This window comes from Dendrobium catenatum, unplaced genomic scaffold (genome assembly GCF_001605985.2).
Source record: "Dendrobium catenatum unplaced genomic scaffold, ASM160598v2 fragScaff_scaffold_535, whole genome shotgun sequence".
NCBI classification, from domain to species: Eukaryota; Viridiplantae; Streptophyta; class Magnoliopsida; order Asparagales; family Orchidaceae; genus Dendrobium; species Dendrobium catenatum.
Genome location: NW_021318997.1, coordinates 131925 through 155638, shown reverse-complemented (window position 1 = coordinate 155638; position 23714 = coordinate 131925). Strand labels below are relative to the sequence as shown.

The following is a 23714-nucleotide window of genomic DNA, read 5'->3' as shown; positions in this document are numbered from 1 at the left end:
CCGCTTCGATTTGCGTGCACAACCTCAATTAAACAAATTGGTAATGCATTTAGGGTGATTTCGGTGTTCCGAACACAACGACGCTGTCCGTTCGTCAATCCGACGTCGTTTGATTAGCCTCGCGTTTTAATTTCGGGTGTCGGTCATCCCTTTTGACTGATCTCATCCGGTTCGACTGCGAGGGGCCTCGACTTAGCAGAATTCAACATCCTGATCGCAACAACTCCACCTGTTTGGCAATCAGAGGTCGTTTGACCCTTCAAGTGACGTGTGGTGCCAAGGCTCATATCGCTTTATTCACCAGTTTGGCACCAAGGCTCATATCGCTTTATATGTTATTGTTAAATGTTTAAATTTTAAAAGTGATGTTTACTTATCTTTTGATGTTATTATGTGAAAGGATTCAAATGAAGGATATAAATATATATGTAAAGAAAATAGATATATGATACTTTCAGACATAACAAAATAAAGAATGGTGAAAGAATAAAATGACCTATATGATAAATAAGTGTATAAATGAAAATAAAAGGAAAAATGATATGCATGCAAACTATAGGAGTTCTCCTCTTATGGTACTGGTTGGGGACGCTGTACTCGTGCACATAAAAAGGAAAAGTTATGAAATGGTTGTCCCTTCGGTACATTTAGACAATGTTCATGTACAAATGAAAGAGGAAAATGAATAAATATTAAAGCTCTATAAAGGTTATGAAGAACTGTAATATGATATGCATAGTTGACTAAAACGAATAAAATAAAGATATGGGAAATGAATAAAAAGTATATTAAAGATTATATGAAATGTATATTTTATTTTCATGTTAATTATTTTAACAGTTACCCACTAAGTTTATGAAGTAAACTCATTCCACTAATTAATTATTTCAGGTAAGTCTGCAAAGATTTAGAAATGGCAGAAATAGAAGAATTCGTCTATAGTAGACGGCGTGAAACTGATAACAGGTAATTTATAAATTGAGAAATTTTTGTTAGTGACTCTTCAGATGAGAAAAGAGAATTTGATGTTTTAATGTTGACATGTTTATGAACTAAAATGATTATATTCTACCGGCCGACTTTTAGTTACCGACTCGTTAAATCGAGTATCCAGACCGGGTCGTGCAGGTCATGACTGGAATAGAAGCATTATTTTAGATTAAAGGGATGAGGATATATAACCAACATGGAATATTTGATCTTTCTCTAATATTTTAGGCTTTGCAATAATTTATATATACTATATTCTCAGTGTATTAAATATTATCATCAACTGCTGCTTCTACAAGAGTTGCGGATATGTATTGTTAGCAAAATATGAAGTTCTCGATTTATGATATATGCTATTTGAAGGTGGAGATAACAACTGATGTGTTTATATTAAGAGCTGATAACTGCCTGCACTTTGTTCTGCAAACTGCATCAGTTATCATTGGTCATCAGGATGGGCTTAAAGTTTAAAATTTGCATGTGCGAAAGATTACGTGTTCGAATTAAACAAAAAAAGGGGAGAAAACAGAAGGGGAGGGTCGGGGGAACAACTGAACCACTCACCCACGTCGTCCATGACGTGGTTGAGACTCTTGATCGTGCAAATTGTATAAAAATAGTGAAGGAAGAAGAAAATGGGTTATGCTCACTAATAGGATTTGGTTTTGGGCTCTCTAGCAATTTGGTGCAAGTTCCAACGCTCAGCCCTAACCTCCGTCTGCTTTTTTGCACATTGGCTCTCCATCTCTGTGCGGTTCTAATCACTTTTCGCACCGTCTATTCCATGTAAACCTCAGGTCTTACGTGATCCGCTCGTCGCTTCGCCTCACAAGCAGACGAACCCGTTGAGTCACATAGAAAAAAAAACGAGCCGGTCCTCTTTGGTCCCAAAAGGGCAAGTGTCCTCCCAAAACCTCCCTTAGTGGATAGGGGGCATTAGGAGGCTGCCGAAATTTCGCCAGAAAACTATAAAATCAGCCACGAAGGCTTGCCAAAATTTTCAAGGACTATTGGAGTATAGTTTAGTGATTCTAAAATGAAAACTAAGTAAATGACTCCAATTAAATAATAAACTTAAATATGTTCAATTGAGCGCTTTACTAAAGCATAAGATTTAATCAAATATTAATGTAAAATATTATCTAATATAATTAACTGATTAATTTAAAACTTTACCTTAAAATTTAAATTAAACTTATTATCTAAAAAAAACTGAGATTCAAAAATTAAATTTAAACTTTAAACTCTAAATTATAATTTAAACTTAACTGATTTATTTCAATCTAAATCTCTAATAGTTAATTTAAAACAAATTCAACAGCTAACCTAATCAATTAAGTAATTAATTCTAAAATTGAAGTTCAATCTTGAGTCATTAAATAATTGATTAACTTAAAATATATCAAAAATAATAATTTTAAATCAAAAATTCAAATTTTAAATTGGGATTCAATTAACTGGAATGAAAATTCAATAAATAAAACTTAATTAAATCAAAATTTTAACTGAGTTAAACTAATCCAATTAATATTAACTTAATCAATTAAATTAATATAAATAATTAAATAATATAAGTCCATAAATTGAATTTTGATTAAGTCAAGTAAAAGAAATCTAAGTCATTAAATCTTTAATTCTGAAATTAATCATTAATTTGAGATTTAATTAAAACTCAAATTTAATTGAATAACATTTAATAAATTCAATTAAAAGAATGAGTGATTAGATTTAATTAGTAATATAAATAAATTAATCAAATAACTTTAAAAATAACATTTAAAATTTAAACAAATTGAATTCAAACTAAGCAATAAATTTTAATTTAAAATTTAAATCAAATTAATTGAGCAATCATTTTAAATAATTGAATAATTTTTAAATACATTTAATTAATGAGCTGAGCAATTAAAATTTAATCTAATTAAATAATACACAAAAGAAAAGAAAATGTAGGAATTTCATTATTTTTCCACTAATACGACCTAAGTACAAGCTAAGGCTTTCGAACATCAGACTCTCCAAATAGCTACAAGTTACAAATTGCAAGCTCTCAAACAAACTCAAACTCCCTCAGATCGTTAGCTTGTAGATGTTTGGAGAGCTGATGTTTGAAAGCCGTAGCTAGTAAGAAAACAAATATGGCATTAATACAGTGTATTAAATATAGCAAGTAATGTAAAATTAATGCTAAACAGAACAAAACTAGTACGTAATTGAACAAACCTACTGCATATAAGGCTACCGCCAAAACTAGTAAGAAAATTACGGTTATATGTCAGAAACTACCATTGCATGCAAAAATGAAATGCTAACATTGGTGTCAAGCGAGTGAAAAGTGTAAAGCTATGTCATCGCTAACCTAAGCCCTATAAGTTATTTTTAATATAATCAATAAATCATACAGGTAATTATTTCACTAAGTATATTTGGTAAGTGAAACAATTTACATCTGAAATTTCATATGATAACTTCTAATAGATGCTGTAAGACCGATTATAAGGAGAATCTTTAGGTAAAACTAACCTAAACCTAAACCCCTTCCTGACTACTTTCAATGAAAGTCGTAAGTCCGCCTTTTTTAGTGAAAATGTCTAGGTAATAACATAATTCTAGACCCCTCTTTAGGCATCTTAGTCTATAGGATTAGGTTGTAAGACCCACTATACGAACTACCTAGCTTACAGAGCTAGGTTGTAAGACCCATTAGACAAATTCTAAACCTAAAAGCCATAAGACCTATCTGAGCATACAAACCCCATGGGCATCTTAGCCTATAAGGCTAAGTTGTAAGACCGGTTATCTGAGCCACCTCTAATAGAGGTCGTAAGATCCGCTTTTCGGGTTACTTTCAAATGAAAGTCATAAGACCTTACACAAATCCAATCACACGAGCTACTTTCACATGAAAGTCGTAAGCCCTGGCCTAAATTCAAATTACGGGAAACTCCTAAACGGAGATGTAAGACCCAACCCAAACCTATACTATATGCAACTTCAAAATGAAGCCATAAGTCCCTACTCAAATTAAATGATTAATATATATATATATATATATCCACCTCAATCTACTCGAGATCCATTAGAGGAGGCAATCCATGACTGCTAATTAGATTCTCTGGACACTACGATCAATGTTCGTTAGTATAGGTAGACTGAATCCTATGGTATGCCCGTGATGACGGAATCATGGGATCCTGATCAGGTCTATCTTCATCCCCCCACAAATAGGGTATAGAACATTCACACATTGTTGTACACAAATCTGCACTTCATGACAGACTAAATATAATTTCATCTCTAATCGAGAGTGCTCTTCTACGCATTAGAAGAGGTAATTAACTAAAAGGGCTTGTGCTCATAGGAGGTAGGACTTAGATCTAAATAAACTCTGACATTACTCTCAGGAGAAATCTGGTTAAATTTTAAATCCAATCTACCTCAAGGAAAGAGGGGACCTTAACCATGTGAGAGTGAGGTTCACGCGTATTTTCGCTAGCCGAACATTCATGTTGCATGTGTTGGATTTAAATCAGTTTGTGGGTGACACCTGATGTTTATTCACATGCTACAAGGTTCTAGTGGAGCCCAAAAAGATTCTAAATCAGTTTGTGGGTGACACCTGATGTTTATTTGCATGCTACAAGGTTCTAGTGGAGCCCAAAAAGGAGAGAAAGTGGAAGAGATAGAAAGTTACTAAGGAATCCGAAAGCTCCCAAATGATTTGTCTCCAAAAATTGCCCAAGGACCTTGTATTTATTGGGTTTTGGGGTACATGAAAATTCTATGTAAACAATAAGATAATATATCCAATTACATAAGATTTACAATCCAAAAAATATGCAGTAAAAAGTATAATATTAAAATGCTTATGGACAATTGATTCATGTGCAGTTACTAATTAGAGGTCAGAAGAATCCTTTTATCTGGTTGACTTGCTTCTGGATAGAGTTTTTGAGATATATGAATGTACAGTGTGTTTGATTTGGTTTCAGAGAATTTACACTATAGTTATTGCAGGTAGAATTTCTTTGTGGTTGAAGTTTACCAAAAATAACATTTAAGATAAACGTTTTGATATCTTTATCATTACACATGATCAATTTGAAATGAAGTATTAACCTAGTTTCTATTGCTTGCATTTTGCTAGAATAAAAAAAATTAGGAAAGAAGCTTCAACATATATGACAAAGAGCAAAGAAGCAATGAAATGCAAGCAAGCCAGAAGGCTTTAAGGAATTGGTATTTTATGATGATGATAATGTATTCCTTTTTATTATGTTCCAGAAATATCACTTTTAGTCACTCGATTTGAAATTCGGTACTTTTCTTGATGGTAAAGATGTTGGATATTGTTCCTGAATGACACATTGTTCTTTGAATAAATTATTTAATCAGTAGGCCAGGAGGTTCTAAGTTAATGATTCTTGGCAGTTGGCCCCCCATATCTTTCTTTATATTGACATTGATTTATATGGGCTAATAATAGTTTACATTCATGTGCTTACTCATTTGAATCATGTTTGTTTGGTTTGGTTGGTTCTAAGGACCTGAATTTTCATGTACAGGATGAGAAGTATGTCATTGTAACTGATAGATGGCAGAAATTCAGTAATTTGTGTTTGGATGAGGAAAACTTAGCATTCCTTGCAAGCTTTGCTGATGAATTTCTTGTTCACGGAGTAGATATGGAAGGAAAAAGGTATTCAAATCTTATGTCATTCCTTTTTTCAGTCATGCTTCGCTTCTCATTGTCTGATACATAAATGCTTTATTTTACTTTGACACTGTTCCTGTGTGAACAAGGTTCTTATTTTTTGCATTGGAATATGCCCTGCCAAACTAGAAAATCTAGATTTGCCATCTACATTTACTTCATAAGTCCATAACAATGTTTTAGTCATCTAGTCATCATCAATTTCTTCAAAAGAGTCAGATCCTGTATTTACTATAGGCTATATCATACATTTAATTACAATCCTTTACATTATTTGTTTTACAAGTATTATCAGCCATTCTTTTAATCTTTCTTTTTTTCTTTTGATACGGTCATCACATCATCTTTTGCAGGTTTATAATTCAATTGCGATAATCATTTTTGGTAGGATTTTTATGGGGTTGGGCTGTACATGCAAACACATGGATATACTTTTCTCCTACGATGCACACATAGACTTTTCTCTCACCTTCTTTTTTTTTGCATCCATCCTATTATATTTCTTTTTTCCTTTTCAACTTAGCTTCTGATAACATTTCTATTACCCAACACTTTATTTCATATAACATTACCCAAGTTTACTTGTAAGTCTCAATTATTTTTTTAATTGCATAATACTTTAGGGTCATTTTTTTATTTTAATGTCCTATCCTTAATTTTAATTTCAAAAAGAAAACACAATGCTTTGATATTTGTGTTGTTATGGAGAATACACGTCAATGTGCAACTAAATATTTTAATACTCTCTCTGAATTACAACTCATGATGGATATATTCTTTGAAACTAATTGGAGTTTCCCTAAAGATAGTTTGAAATATTATCCGAAAACTTGAGAAAGAATGTGGCCTTGTCTTACTCTATGGATTAAATGGGGAATTTGAGGAAGAAAGAGGTCATTTATAGGAATGAACCAATTCCCAACATATTAGAAGTGTTCGCGGAGGCTTGACAGAAGAAATGCTATGGGAAGATGATTCATGTAAGTTCAAAATAATTAATTGCTAAAGTCTACGTAAGACTCAGTTTTTATGAATGAGATAATATTCTGGATTATATAATTTATAAAACAGTCTAATAGTTAATCTGATTTAAGTGTGATCTCTAACAAAAATTTGATCGCAGTAAAGGAACCTATTGAAAAATTCATGAGAAACCCTTAAATGAAAAACCAAGGAAATAAGGCGTATCTCCTTCACCAACAATTATGAGCTTTTAGAAATCAATTTAAGATACCTGCAGGCGTCTCTATTCTATCCTAACCCTCTCTATGTTGTTTTTTCAAAGAAGTTATAGTTAAGCCCTACAGTTGAAGGCGGTGGCCTTGGCATTCAATTATATGATTGGGAATCACGGTGTTTTATTTCATATACACCTAAATATCTTGATTATGTTAAAATTCAAGTGGTTTATCGATCTCTTTTGTTCATTGCGAGTAAAGGGTGTTATTGGATGATCGATTTGATTTTTTCCTGCATTCATGTTCTAGATTTCTGGCGTAATATTGTCTCTAACAAAATGTTTATCAAATATTTGAATTGCGCCATTGGTTCTCTTTCTTTTATTGTGAATTTTAAAATTCATCCTTGGGTATTAAGATTGGATGCACTAGGACCTGCAATGACTTATACTATCATGATGATATGGTATCGTCTGAAGTATTGTGCAATAAATTGTTGACCTCTAAGAAGATCCTAGAATTGAATTAATCTTTTACAACCTGGCTGCCTGGTTTGATGGACGTGGTAGTGTTGTTTGATTGAATAAGAGTATTCATGGATGGCTTGGTGTAGCCTTGAATTGGTGGACACTTTCTTTGATCCCTTGCTATCTCAGTAGACATGGCACAAATTTTGTGGGGTCACCATGTTAACCTAATTGAATCATGCTTGAGTCACTTCTGTCTTACTTGACTAGATCAACCCCATCATGTTTTAGTTGAGCTATCTATCCCCCATGTATCTATTGGATGATCTGATCCAATATGGTCATCTTGTTTGAGTACCCCAATTTGTGGACTCGAAGATTTGTTCCATGTTGGCACTCTCAAGTGAGGTCGTGTTGAAGAGCCGCTAGATGTATCCGAAATTATCCTAGTATCAAAATGACCCAAATTGGCAATAAAAAAAAGAGTGATTATGATCAACCTCATTATCTCGGTCAATTGGGGTTGGCCTTGGGTAGTGTTAATCATGTCTGCCATCCTATTTCTATGTAGACCTTTTCTGACAAGTTTTTATTTATGGGTCCACAAACTTGAGCATGTTCATTTTGGCATGCCATCATTTTAACGCTTAAAATGGTACAAAATTTGTAGATAAATTGTGTGCTTCTAGGGCTTCCTTTCATTCGGCTGAAATCCAACACCCAAGTTGATGACCCCCATCAGGATCTGCAAGAAATTTTTTTTGCTTATTTTGTACCAAATAGGGTTGGAATCATTTTAAAAATATTCTTTCCTAGATGGTCTATGCATTGGGGATTAGTATCCCACTGCTTTTGGAGCATTTTGTGCCATCCTAAACATCTTAAAGCTTCCATAACCATGTCAAGTGAGTGGGCTTAGAGGCATGATAACCATGTCAAGTGAGTTGGATTAGATGCATGATGAAGCAGTGTCGAATTCGTGCCCATTCCAAGGAGTAGTAGTGAGGTCTGCTGTGCTCTTGCTGTTAAAGCTAATTTTGGGTATAGGGTGACTAGCTTAACTCCAACTCTCCCTCTAATGTAGTATCTCCTCATTTTTCTTCTTCAACTCGCATGGTTAACCATAATATCAGTGGATGCTCAATGAACCAAGGGAATTGTGGCCAACTATGTAAGGCCTTAATGCCATTCTTACACGGTGGTAAATTTATTGCATATTTATTTTCTATTTCGCTTATGCATTCTACTCCAAATTCACTAATTTCCGATGAACCCTTGGAGTTGAGCTCGAATGTTCTCCATAAGCATTGTTCTCAACGTGCTTGTATTGGAAACACACTTCCCTCACCTCAATTCTGACTATGAGTTCTTTGAATTTTCAACAATCTGATAGAGCCATGGACAGAACCACTTTTAAGAGTCATTCCCTTTTAAGAGTCATTCTCTATGGTGAGGCTAATGTCAGTTTACCTTTTTTTTAAATGAATTGTGTGGTCCTTGAGATTCCTAGATGCTTCGTACCATCCAAATTTTCATTCTCGGTATGATTGGTTTGGGTATGCCTCGTGTTGCCCCTTAACCCTGGGCTTTGCTTGAGATGCCCAACATTTGAGCAATATATGGAGAATTAATAATTCAAAATGCTGTCTAAATTCAACTAGAATTAAGGCAAAATGATGACTGAATTATTTTATGGCTTCTTTGAACTTAATGCACTAGTTAATGAACTTAATGCACTCCTTGCTAATAGTAAGGAGGTTGATGGCAGCTCGGGTGTAGCTAAATCTAAGCTCTCCATGGAACTAAAGTCCCTTGGGCTAGTGAAAATCCTTTCTCGAAATAGAAAGCTAGAGGGATTGAGCAAAGGTAAGGGTGGGGGATCTTCCCCCTTAAATGTTTAATGAGTTCCGTAGCTTTTTGGAATTGTAGAGGGGCTAGAAAAAGATATTCCTCTCTTTATTTAAAAGAATTTGTCAAAGATATGGATGTGTTATTTGTGAGCATTGTGGAGACTAAAATTTATTTAATGGATAGAGTGGAGTTTAATAAAATTATGGGTGTTGAGTGGGATTTTTTCATCTTTCCTTCTAAGGGAATGTCTCGAGGGATTATGGTTATTTGGAAATCAGATTTGGCTTCATTTTCGTTATTAAAGGCTTCATCCCAATGTGTTATTGGTGATCTAAATGTTTTGAAGAAAGAAGTGAATGATTTTTATGGTTTATGGTAGCAAGAGGTGTGTAAAAGAAGATATTTGTGGGACTGTCTTCAATCGTTTTCACATAGAGACATCCCTTTGGTGGTTGGTGATGACTTTACTTGTATTCTATCTCAAGAGGATAAGAGGGGGGAAAGAAGTTGTTTTCTCACAAGGTCCAAAGGAGATGAAGGTGTTTATGAATAGCAATGATTATCATGAAGGGGGGTTGTTGGGCCCTAAATTCACTTGGTGCAATATCAAAAGCGGTGGTGGCCATATTTTGGAAAGATTGGATAGTTACTTATTGAATTTTTTGCATTAGAGAAGATTCAAGTGGTTGTTGTAAGACATCTTGCTAGAATAGCTTCGGATCATTGTCCAATTGTTTTGAAGATCTTTAACTCCTTTAAGAGGAAAAAAATTCTTAAGTTTGAAGATATTTGGGCTTCGTATCATGCTTCTTCTTTCATTGTTTCAAAAACCTGAAACAAATCTTCGGAGGGGGATGCGGTTCAGGTGTTGAATAAAAAATGCAAGAGAACGTTTAGAGCTTTATTTTTTTGGCGTAAAGCCAAACTACAGAACTTCTTATCATTGAAGGACAACCTTAAAAAGGAGGTGCTGCAGCTTCAGGAGGAGGCGGAAAATGGCTGGTTATTCGAAGAAAAACTGTTTCTTTCAAGATTTAATGTAAGTGAATTGAATGCGTTTGTTACTCGGTTGAACACTTGGTGGAGACAAAGGGCCAAAGTCAGGTAGATTAAGGATGAGGATTCTAACTCAGAATATTTCTATGCTTTTGCTAGTGCTAGGAGTGGGAATTGGATAAATCATGTGAAGGATGTTCAGGGAGTTCTAGTAGAAGATCAGAAGGATATGGAGGAAGTGTTTTTCAATTACTTCCTAGATAAGTGGTGAGTTAGGAAGTGCATCTTGAACGGTTAGCCGAGTCCTTGTATGCTTCTGGATGAGGTCAGAAGATTGCCGGAGGATGATTTCACTAAGAATGAAGTGTTGGAGGTTATCAAAAACCTTGGTGCTAATGTGTCACCAGGCATTGATGGCATTTCACATTCTTTTATTAAAGCTTATTGAAATATAATTTGTGAAGATTTTTGTAATGCAATCAATCATTTATTTTCTTCGGGGAAGTTGTGTTTAGAATGGAAGGAGACTCTTATTGTTCTAATTCCTAAAGTGAAGAATCTGTGGTTCCTTCTAATTATCTCCTATTAGTCTTTGCAAAACTATACAAAATAGTGGCTAAAGTTTTGTTGGATAGATTATTGTTAATTATTCCTAAGATCATATATGAGGATCAAGTGACATTCATTAGAAGAAGGTCTATATATGATCACATTTTTTTGGCGCAAGAAGTTTTCCACAAAATCTGATTTTCTAAGGCGAATAAAGGTTTTTTGGCTATCAAGATTGATATGGAGCAAGCTTACGATAATATGTGCTGGTCTACTTTACAACAAGTATTGGGTTACTTAGGGTTTCCCGAAAAAATTTGCTAATATGTTAATGGAATGTGTAGTTGATTCAAAGTTCTCTAGTCTGATCAATGGGAGTAATTCCAAGTAGATAGAGGCGAAAAGTCGTTTTCAACAAGGGTGTCCTTTATCTCCCTTTTTATTTATTATTTGCTCTCAACTTCTTTCTAATGCATTTACTCAAAAAGGTAGAAACCTTGGGATTAAAATTTCTTCAAATGCACAGAAAATTTCTCATTTGTTGTATGCAGATTATGTCTCATTGTTTTAGGATGCAAACACTAAAAATGTGAAAAAGGTGAAGAAAATTCTCTTGGACTATTGCAATTGGTCAGGACAAAGAATTAATATCCAAAAATCAACCATTCTATTTGTTAAAACTATCAATAGTAGAAAAAAGAAAAGTATCTCAAAAATATTGGGTTACAAAGTGGTGAAGGAGATGGTTTATCTTGGAATGAAAATTTCCTTGAGAAGGGTTTTGAAGTCAGATTTTCAAAACATGATGGAGAAATCTCTAAATAGGTTGAATGTGTGGGGAAATAGATTTATTTCCTTAGTATGCAGGATGGTTCTGGTTAAATCAATTTTTCTTAATCTTCCATTATTTATATCAACTCATTCATTGGTTCCAATGGGTATCTTGTAGGAGTTTGACAAAATGTGCAGGAATTTTATTTGGAACAAGCAAAATGGTGATCATGTACTCCATTATGTTGCTTGGGAGATCTTATGTTAAACAATGAATAAGGGAGGACTTGGTCTTTATTCAGCTGCAGCCAAGTTAGGTCCGTTGAGGGCTAGATTTGCTTGGAATCTCATTAAGTATCATGATTCTCTTCTGAATAGAAACTTGATTGCTAAGTATGGTGATAATTTGTGCAACATTGAGGCGCGGAGGTATATTTCAGCCACTTGTTAAATAATTCTGGATGGGGCAAAATATATTCGTTATATTGTGAGGTGGAAAATTTCTTGTTCTTCAATTAATGTCCTAAGGGATGTTTAGATTCTTGATAAAAGTTTGGATAGGTGGCCTACATATGTTGCAGAATATGAAAAAGATGCATTCTTCATGGACATGTTTATTTCGAATGGGAAATGGAAGGTGGAGAGTTTGAAGCATCAATTTGGAGATCTAGTGGACTTGATAATTCAAACTCAAATATTTCCCGAATTGGTACAGGATTGGGTAGAGCTTATTTCTAAATTTTCTGGTAAAAGGATTGCTGCAATTGCTTCAAAGGCGTTATTTGAAGATGATAAGGAAGATAGTTATTGGAGGTGGGTGAGGAGATTGAAGCTTAACTCTCGGGTGAAGATGTTTTTTTAGCGTTTCTACATCAATGCTATTCCTTCGAATGAATTTCTTATACATAGGAGGCTATTGGATAATAACTTGTGTCCAAGAGGTTGTCATGCCATTGAATATTCTGATCATATTGCAGTTGAATGTGTTAAACTTTATCAAGTGATAAAGGTTCTTAATTCATGGGGATTTCAAGTGCCAATATTCTCATCTTTTGTGGAATGCAAAGCTATGTTTGAAAGGTTAGCTTGAACTAATCCTTTTATTGCCAACATGTATTGTACATTACTATTCTTTTCTTGGAAGAGTATGGAATAAGGTAAAGTATGGAGGTGTAGAAGACAGTTCATCATTTATTGCTTCAAATGTTCTTAGCTTTGTTGCTACTTCCTATTAATATAACCTTATCTCGAAACACAGGGGTGTTAATCAGCTTCATAAGCTGCTTTGCAATTATTGGCACCCTCCTCCTAATTGGATTAAGGTGAATATTGATGCTTCGCTGTTTAGATCAAACAAAACAGGTGCTGGTGGAGTTATTAGAGATAATAAAGGAAGATTTTTACTGGCTTAAAATAAATTGTAGCCGATGCTTTGAGTCGCAAGTCTACAGGAATGATGAACTGAGTGATTACTCAAGAGGTTCAACTGATTAAGAAAATGAAAATTTTGCAATTGGAGATTATAGATTTCAAAAATTATGAATATTTGTTTCAGATGACAGTAAAACCCACTTTAACAGATGGTATCAAAGAAACTCAAAAGCATAGTAGTGAATTTTCAAAATTGATGGAGCAGGCCCAATCAGGGAAAAACTTGATCTTTATGTTGATCTTGATGGAATCATTAAGCACAAATTCCAGTTGTGAATGCCTTACGATCTGGATTTAAGAAAGGAAATTTTGAAAGAAGCTCATTATTCAGGTTATACAATTCATTCAGGTAGTACCAAGATGTATAAAGACTTAAAATTAATGTTCTGGTGGCCAGGTATGAAGAAAGACATTACAGAATATGTAGCTAAGTGTGAAGCATGTCTAATGGTGAAAGCGAAAGACCAACGACCTAGTGGCTTACTGCAATCATTACCTATCCCTGTGTGGAAGTGGGAAGACATTGCAATGGATTTTGTTATGAGATTTTCGAGATCCAAATAGTGACATGATAGCATTTGGCTGATTATTGATTGACTGACAAAATCAGTTCACTTTTTGCCTATTAAGCAAACTGATTCAATAGACAAATTAGCACGCTTGTATGTAAAAGAGATTGTTAGATTACATGGTATTCCAAAAGTTATTATATTAGATAAAGATTGTCGATTTATTTCTAGACTGTGGAAAGACATTTAAGAAAGCTTGGGCATAAATCTGCATTTCAATACAGCCTTTTACCATCAGACTGATGGTCAATCTGAAAGAACCATTCAAGTACTGGAAGACTTATTGAAGTTATGTGTTTTGGAATTCAAAGGTAGTTGGGAAGATCACATACCATTAATAGAATTTGTCTACAACAATAGTTATCAATTTAGTATACAAATGGCGCCATATAAAGCACTTTATGTTAGAAAATGCAGAACTCCCTCAACTTGGGTTGAGGTAGGAAAAAGACAACTAATGGATCCAGAGTTAGTTGATGAAGAAACAGAGAAAATCAGATTAATAAGAGACAGATTAAAAGCTGCCCAAGATCGTCAGCAAAAGTATTATAACCCTAAGCATAGAGCAGTAGAGTTTGAAGTGGGTGATTTTGTATTCTTGAAGGTTAAGCCTGTGAAAGGTACAACTAGATTTGGTCAGGAGGCAAATTGAATCCGAGATATATAGGACCTTTTAAAATTATTGAATGAATTGAAAAAATTGTTTATAGACTTGCTCTTATAGTAGACATGTCAGCTATTCATAATGTTTTTCACGAGTCATTGCTAAGATTGAGGTTACAGATGACCATCAGAGAATTTAACGTGATGAAATTGATCTACAGAAAAATCTGATTTATACTGAAGAACCAAAAGGAATACTAGATGTTGATACTAAACAACTTAGAAATCGGCATATTCCACATGTTAAAGTGAAATGGAAATTCATGCCAAAAAAAGAAGCAACCTGGGAAAGAGGAAGACATTAGATTGATATTCCCTCATTTAATTGATGACGGCTAAGATAATTTTGAAGACGAAATTTCAAAAAGGAGGGGTGATTGTAATGCCCTCAAAATGATAAAATTAATGTATGCATTAACTTCCTATGAATATTAACTTATTTTATTATAAGTTTATATAAATATAAATTTATTTAATAGATTAATCAACTTAGTTAATTAACAATTAACTAGATAGTGGATAATATTGTAGCATACCATTTATTTAATATATATTCTATTGTAGTTATTCCACTAATCTAAGCATGGAAGGGATTGATTTTGACATGTTGAAATCTGACGACTATGGATGAGTTTGGTGGACTAACTGGAAAAAGCACTCAGATATAAAGTATGTTTTAGTTCACTTCTCATTTCCAATTTTCTTACCACATATAAGTTTATCTGGAGTTTGCTAAGCTGTTGTGAGCGGGTGCTAGAGGATTCGTGAAGGTTTAGTTGGGAAGATAAAGTCCAGGTAAAATAATTTATAGTTACTAAAATGAACTTTTGCTGAAATCTATGGTTAAAAAGGATGGAATTTAATAATGTTTGTTGAAATCAGTTGGTGGTAGCTGAGTTCATTATGGTAGATTGGTGGACATAAGAAAAGAAAGAAAAAGATTACTATTGAATGAAGAGGAACTTAATTGAGATTGATTACAAGAAGAAAAGAAGACAAAATCTAGGAGAACAAATTCCTAACGATGTGAGATATCCAACCAAGATTATAAGAATTAGTAAATATTTTGTTATTGGATTTCATCTTGAGTATGCTTATGACCACATGTATTTCAGTTTATTTTAGTTATTTTGTATGAACATGGTCGAATATGTATGAAATTTTTTTTGTTGAGAGTAATTTTTATCAATGTTAATGATTTCGTAAGTCTAAAAGGGTAAATATTCATAAAAAAATGAATGAGATAAAGAGCAGCTAAAGCGTAACTAAAGGGCAGCTAAAGGATGGCTAAAGCGCAGTTAAAGGACAGTTAAAGGGCAGCTAAATCGCAGTTAAAGGGCAGCTAAAGCGCAGCTAAAGCGCAACTAAAGGGCAACTAAAGAGCACCTAAAGCACAACTAAATGGCACCTAAATGGTACCTAAAGGGCAACTGAAGAGCAGTTAAATGGCAGCTAAAGGGCAGCTAAAGAGTAGCTAAAGCATAACTATGTCATCAAAAGCATATGTCATTAGGCCTAAAAAGGATGACTTTATGAAAAGTGAAATAAGCTATAAATGGGGGATAGACCCGCACATGTAAAGGCGAAAGTCCTGATGAGGTAAGCCTACACTCTTAATTCTAAAAGCTTAGAAATTTGACTCAACCCTGAACGAGAGAACAATTTCCATTCTAAAAAGTTGGGAAGTTAGACCTAACCTTGAATTAGAACGCTAAAATGGTGCAAAAGCTTATAGCCATTATATGACTTGTTTAAGAATGTTAAACAATTTTGGTAAGATGAATAATACTGTTAAGCTAAGAACTTTTAGGCTCAATATGACCTTTCAATATGTATTGTAACTATGTTAGCATTATTAAGCATTTCTTATTTGTTTATTATTATTTCTTATAAATTGCTTATGTATTTCATTGAGCCTTGCTCATTAGCAGTTATTGTACTACAGGAAAGGGAAGGAGCCCTTGGGACAATAAAAAGAGGTGACCATTCTTTTAGTGTAAATACATTTTGGATGTGCAAAGATATCTAAAACGAGATCTGAATGCTAGATGTACAGACCAGATATGTGAATGAATTTTAAAAGTTTTAATAGAGCTATATATTTACTTCAATTATATTTGATGTTCATTAAGGGACATTATATGCTTCTCATTATTAATTATGGAATTAGATAGGCTGGCAAGTTAGGAGAGTCTAAATAGATTTCTTTTACTCACTCCATTCTAAAAGTGGTAGCTCGGAATGGGTGTTAGTATAAAGGAACCGGTTTAGATTTTCCTTCTCTGTTATACTCCAGATTGACTGTTAAGGGGTAGGTCAAATTCGGGTGTGACTGAAGAAACGTCGGTCATACGAGCGACGTGCGAGGTCGTGCGACGCCAGAGCAGGTATGGGAATTTTTTTCTTTTTTTTTTTTGTTTTGTTTTTCACGGGAAAAGGGTCAACACCGAAATAGACTAAGTTCTAATTCTATTAGCTCCCTGACGGTCTGGTCTGGTATTAGTCGTTCCATGCAATGATACAAGCCAAGCTTCACCTCCGGATTTGAGCATTTCCATTCTTATGTGAGCCGAATAAGTGTTCCTTCATGCGAGTAACTCCTCCCTTCACCACCTTATCACAAAAATTGCATTTTAAATACACGTCTTCTCGCCACCTCCTACATCAACTTACACACTGTATTTCTAAGAAGGGTCAGGCCACAATGACGTATTTGGCTTTTCCTTGCATCTAACCATGTTTCCTAATGCACAAATGCGAAAACAAACAAAAAATCTCAAAAAATAAAAACCCTATATTTTCTTTCACTTGAAAAATCCTTCCTTGAACTAAAAAAAAAAAAAACTAAAATTGGCAATTGAGTTCTCCTAGAGGGCGGCCGGACACTACAAGATCCACCGGAGTAGGGTGTCGCGGGCGGGAGAGGCGGTGGGAAGGAAGGCCGAGCAGAGCCGAGTGGAGGATTTTTGAACGAAACTGGGCTTGTGGGAGAACTTCCGTTCGGTTCAATAGAGCTGAATGCAAGAATAGATGAAATAAGGCAATTTAATTAAAATTTTAAGTTTGTGGGACTCGGTTTCATGAGGCATGCGCCTCACATGCAATTGCACAATATCGCTTTAGAGACGCGTCTCAATGACTGTGAGGCGTAAGCCTTATTTGGACCCAAAATTGCTTAGGCAGTGAGGCTCTTGGGGGCTAAATTGCGCAGAGGCGCGTCTCTAATTGCGCAATTTTAAACTATGATTTCACCAAACCTCTTCTTCAGAGGGAGACTGAAATTGAGGAAGATGATGAAAGTGAGCTTGACTCTCTTGTTCATCCAGCTCCACCAAAACCTGAAATCAAAGTTAGGGTAATTAGGATAAAGGTATTATGTATAACAAGGAATTTGAGATCAAAGAACTTGATAGATTAAAATATTTCAATTCTAAAATATTTTTTTAGAATTGAAGCATTCTACTCCAGCAAAGGAATCTTCATTTCGCAATAGAAATACTTTAATGATCTTCTTAAAGAAACATATAAACTTGTTTGTAAATCAGTACCAACACTAATATAACCAAATCTCAAATTGGGGGAAGCTAAAGCGATCCAAACGTCGATAATGCAGCTTAGGAGGGGCTTATGGGAAATTGATGTCTTTTTCATACTAGGCCAGATATAGTTTTTGTTGTAAGCATGGTTAGCCAATTTATACAAAATCCAAAACAAACTCATATGCAAGCTATAGACAGAATATTGCACTACCTTAAAGTGAATCTAAGTAAAGGAATTCTCTTCAGAAGAGACTATGGAATAATCCCAGAAGCATATACTAGTGCAAATTACGCAGGATTGCTAGTAGATAGATGATCTACCTAAGATACTATACATTCCCTAGAGGAATTCTAAACTCCTCGAATGATTCACTCCTATGTGGAGAATCTTTTAAACTCCTTAAATGATTTACTCTTATATGATAAAAATCTAATCATGTAAACTTCGAGTAATCATAAACAATCACATATCCATATACTGTCCTGCTAAGCTAGTAGTGTTAACCGATCCAAATAAATCCATGTGAATGAATTCTTATGGTTTACAGGTGAAAACATCCTTAATTGAGTGGAAAGAAGTTTTGATTTATTTTCTTAGTTGGCAAGCATCACATATGTGGTATTTTGAAAAGTTTAGTTTGGGTATGCCTCTAACTAGGTCTTTTTGGATTATTTTCTTAAGATTTTTCATGCTTGCATGGCATAGTCTCCTATGCCATAGTTAGGATTCATCAGCAATTGTTTTCAAAAAAAGAGAATTAGTAGATTCAATATAGTTCAAATCAAGCATGTAACATTGTTAACTCTCTTCCCTTCTAAAATGGTATTTTCATTCAAACTAATCATACAACTAACAGATAAAAATTTAATGTGAAAACATTTGTCACACAGTTGGCTAATATTAAGCAGATTATTTTTCAAGCCATCTACTAGTAAAACATTTTAAATAATGAAATTTTTGTAATTACCAATCATATATGTGCCTATCACTTTTTTAGTGGTATTATCTCCAAGTATTACCTTGCCTCCTATTCTGGCATCCAACGTGATGTATTGCTTTATGTCTCCAATCATGTGTCTTGAGCATCTGCTGTCCAAGTACTACATGCTCTCACTAGGACTTTTGTGAGAGCATCCCTCGATCAGAATTTTTAATGTTACTTTTTCTATAATGAACATATTGGTTACCTCTTCTATATTTATTTTTGATGAATCTGAAGCGAAGTCTGCTCAAAATGCCTTTTGAGTTCGTAGCTTGACTTTTTTTAATTGTCTTCTCTTCACCTTTTTCTTTGATCCGGAGCTTTTAGGTTGGGGCAGTCCGTTCTCAAGTGTTTAATCTAGAATGTTTTACTTCACTAGTTCACTCATATGTAATGCATAGTCTACCACATATTTCTTTTCTCATAGTACAAGTAGATACTCGCATATAGTCATCAGATTTCAAAGCAGAGAAAAAATAATTTCGACATTTAGCATTTAACTAAGCAAATTCTTTATCCTCATGACTCTATTCAATATAAGGTATATCAATTTTTACACTATTAATAATGTGTCAATATAGAATAGTCAGATTGAACCATATGCCAAATCCTGAAATCAATAGATTGAAAAACGTAGACATGCATATTTTTTTCAAAAATCAAACGGAATATTTTCAAATAATGGCGGACGAGAAATAAAGTGATCTTCTACGGTATTTCTTTTCTGAAATGTGTTATTGATCATTTTCCTCTAGGTTTTCTAAAACATTATTTCTGAGTACATCTCTCATACTAATTGAAAGTTTGATAAGGATGTTAAGCCTAAGTGAATTTTTCCTTAGGCACACCAATAGGAGGGTGAGTTGATGAACATAAAATATTGTTTGCTCAAAAAATAAATTGATTATTTTTGGATTTTTCAATTATTAAAAATGGCAACTTTTACTTGTTGTAGAAGCGCTTAATTTTATCAAATATTAATCCGACGATGATGATATTCTAATCAACAAAACGAAGCATTAATCAACGATTTTCCCCAAGCAGTTATCACATAAATAAAGTGCAGAAAAAGTAAATTGTGAAAGTAGAAAATTAGAACAAACACACTAGAGATTTATAGTGGTTAGATCAACCTTAACGTACATCCACTTCTCAAGGTCGTCCTCTCCGAGTATTGCACTATCAATATAGTCTCTCTTTTTGCCCCCATTGTAAGGCGGAGAAGCCTTTACACAAATCCCTTCCACCAAACCCGATGTGGCAGAGAACTAAAAACTTTGTCACCCTCCCGGTAACAGTAGGGTATCTTCAATCATTTTTCTCCCTCTTAGAGAAGATAGAGAGCCTAGAATCATTTTTCACACTCCTAGTGATGACAGAGAATCACGACCTCCTTTCTCACCATCCTGGTGATGACAGAGAATCACGACCTCCTTTCTCACTGTCCTGGTGATGGCAAAGAATCACATCCTTTAGTAGAAGAACATTTTTCCAGAGCCACCCAAGAAACCTAGACAAACACTTGGAGGAAATAAGGAAAAACACTTGCTTGGAGCAACCGTGTGAACCCTTACACTACTTCTCCATTACACATAAGCTCTCCCTTTCTTCGTATCCAAGCTCTCTCTCAAGAACACTCAGCAACCAAAAGAACATTACATAAGTCTATTGAGAGATTAAATACAAGGCTTGACAAAAAAGCTCTAGAATTCAATTATGGTGACTCTGATTGTATAATATGATTCAAGATCATACAGTACGATTAGTTCAAATCATGATATTAGTGTTGTACGACTTGTGAAGCATTGTACGATCAGTTCAATGTATTGCACTAATCGTCCAGTACGATTAGTTGTAACGACTTAGTTTTTCATCCTGTACGATTGGCGATGATAAATTATCGTCCTATGCATTGATCTGGTCGTACTATACGATTGAATTGAATCCTTCAGTACGATTTGATTGGACAGATTAACCAAAATTGTATCCCTAATTATAAGATTTAATTGCATCGTACAATACGATACCTATCATACAATACGATTAGTTCAAATTTTAAAATTTAAAATATTGCCTAAATTGTGATTGCCGGCTAGTATCTTGATTTCAACTGATTGTCCTGTACGATGTAAATCATCTAGTACGATTAGTTCAAAGTATTTAATTGTCACAATTAGTTGTTTTAATGATTTTCTGATTAGTTGATCATATAATACGATATGGATCGTACAATACGATTAGTTTAGAAAATTCAACTTCTAATTTTGCCACTCACTCCCTTGAGTATGTCTATGCATGGTCACCAAGCATAGTATCCACCAAATACATAATTTTGACTCGAGAAATGTAGAAAAAAGAAAAAGTAAAATTATGAACTTTTCTAGATACTTTAACTCTATTCTATCGAGTCTTGAGATGATAATGTACGGTGGACCTGAAATGCTAGTGCACAATAAAAGCATATATGCAATAATAGCAATTAACAGGAGATAGCATAGTAAGGAGTACAATAATGTTTGTTATCATAAAAATCACAGGATTTAGGTCTAGATTTGCAACACTAATTTCATCCACCTTCAAAATAACTCTTTTAAAATTTAATCTTAACTCTTTTAATTATATTAGAAGAGTCTCTCATCTACCAATTTATCACATTAGGGATTGAAAGCCCACCATTGAACCCTCATCATATATGCTCCGCCCCTCAATAAAATGAGGTTGAAACATCTATTGAACCCAAACTTACACACCACAAGCACAATTAAGAGTTGAATCTGGATGTAATTATGCTAAGAAAAGGTAATGAAATTGATTGCTCATGTATTGTGAAGGGCTAGAATATGTACATGAGCAGCATGTCTTGCTATTTATCATATCAAAAGATTGTCATGAGCGCGGCAAGTTTTGATTGAAAATGCAGAAAAAGTGGCAATTACAAAAAAATTAAAAAAGCTCTATGCGATCCCAATTGGAGAGTTGTAGTACTAGAGGAGATGACAACTTCAAAAATAATTTTGTTTGTGGTATATGGTTTTATTCTTTTGAGGAAGGACATTTGTAAATGAGTTTTATATAATTTAATGTTAGTTTAATAGCAGAATAAAAAATTGCAAGGCCGTTTAGTTGTCAAAGGCTTCACTCGGACTGTTAGAGTATATTATACAGCAATGTTTGTCTTGGTGGTTAAATTAAACACCATAAAACGCCTTGTTATCTTCTGCAATCTATCTTGATTGGGAATTACAGCATGTGGGTGTCAATAATGTGATTAATGTCTTTAATATAGACATGCTTAAAAAAAAATGTGATTAATGTCTTTCTCAATGACGAGCTTAATGAAGAGGTATACATGAACTTGTTACCTGTATGCTGTTTGAATTGTAAAAAGCTGTATCTATTGTCACTTCTATTAGTACACAAGTTTCGTTAAAGACATCACGGTGACGGGTTGACTTTGTCTTGTAACAGCTTAACCGCTTAAGTTACGACAAATGTTTAAAACATGTCATCATCTTTTGGTAATAATGCACATGAATGGAGTTACGCCTTGTGGAATTTGTAATTGTCGTTTTTTTTTCTATTTTTTTATTTTCTTTTTTCAGGCTTGGAATTGACGAGGAACTTGTGACATTGCTTGGGCGCTTTTCACCTGTATGTATCATCGTACTATTTTGCGGTATTTTCTCATTCTCATTGCTTCTTAAATATCCTGAAAATGTTTTGCTTGTATTCACATTGTTGGGTCCATTCTTTTTATTAGAGGGAACAATATCATATGTAGTAATATAGAATACCAACACCTAGAGACCGCCCTGCTGTGCAGACACATATGCTCTCTCTCTCTCTCTCTCTCTCTCTCTCTCTCTCTCTCTCTCTCTGTATATATATATATATATATATATATACTTAAAATCATACCATTAATTTTTTTATCTATTTTAATAAAATTCCTTGGGAATCATGTTTCAAAAATAAGAGGTTTTTGAACCCAGAATAATGTTCCTGATCTTGGCAAATATTTTTATTACTTAATTTTTTCAGCAATTTTCCCTCTTTCTTCCAATATTCAGCTATGACATTCTAGATTGGGGTCATGGTATTGGTCGTGTTGATTGGATCGCTTATAATAGATGTATGGCTTTTGGAAGAAAATGCTTATTTGATAATTTTAATATCTATACCCGTCGTGATAGGTATTTACTTTAAGGATGCTGTAAGTATCAGTAATGTTTGAAGTTCAAAAAAAAAAAAAAAGTATCAGTAATGTTTAAACTATATGCAGATCCCAGTAACTTACGCTGGTGGTGTGACAACAATGGAAGATTTGGAGAAGATTAAGATTGCAGGAATGGGGCGTGTGGATGTCTCTGTAGGAAGTGCTTTAGACATCTTTGGAGGTGACCTTGCGTATAAGAAGGTGGTTGCCTGGCACCATGAGCAAATCAAAATAAGAAGATCCACAACTCTCCTTTGATATTTCAACTTCAATTCAACATCAATTTGTGAAATCAATTAAAGTTGGGGCTATTTTAGTATGCGAAAGGTCAATATGTTGGATTGCATGGCCCGTTTGAGGGACTTTAAACTTCTAAGCTTAATTTTAATTGAAACCTACCTCAGATTTTATTTCTTATTTGTATAACCATTTACCCTTATTTACCTACTTATGATTTCTAACATTATTACTACATTCTTTCAGTAGAAATCAGTTGGCATGAAAATAAATTTTTAAATGAGACGAAAAGAGTATTAGTGAAGTTTGTGTTATTTACACGTATCTTTGTCTAATATGAAGCACAGTTTAATTACCCTTTACACTACGGAGGTCAAGTATTTTACTATAAGTAGTCGTGTTATGAAGTTATCGGCAAAAATTTGAGGGCCATTAAATGAAATTAGATTATATTCATTTGTGTAATTAAAGGTGATAAATTTTACTTTCGTACTCGAGATTAAAGCAAATAGAGATTCATCATCAATGAACATTGGAGATCGTGCAGTCCGAGGTGATGA

General features: G+C 34.0%; 1 protein-coding gene across 2 annotated transcripts in view; it reads left to right on the top strand.

The window, feature by feature from the left end:
* Positions 1 to 23393, top strand: part of LOC110093437 (1-(5-phosphoribosyl)-5-[(5-phosphoribosylamino)methylideneamino] imidazole-4-carboxamide isomerase, chloroplastic) — an 89837-nt gene extending 66444 nt beyond the window's left edge. The window contains exons 7-9 of one of the 2 annotated variants that reach the window (XM_028694649.1): positions 5556 to 5689; positions 22304 to 22352; positions 22984 to 23393. In XM_028694649.1, the coding sequence (XP_028550482.1) occupies positions 5556 to 5689; positions 22304 to 22352; positions 22984 to 23175 (375 nt within the window). In that variant the 3' untranslated portion in view covers positions 23176 to 23393. Of the gene's footprint in view, positions 1 to 5555; positions 5690 to 22303; positions 22378 to 22983 lie in introns of both variants that reach the window. The other variant, XM_028694650.1, reaches the window with a different exon arrangement.
* The last annotated feature ends 321 nt before the right edge of the window (positions 23394 to 23714 follow it).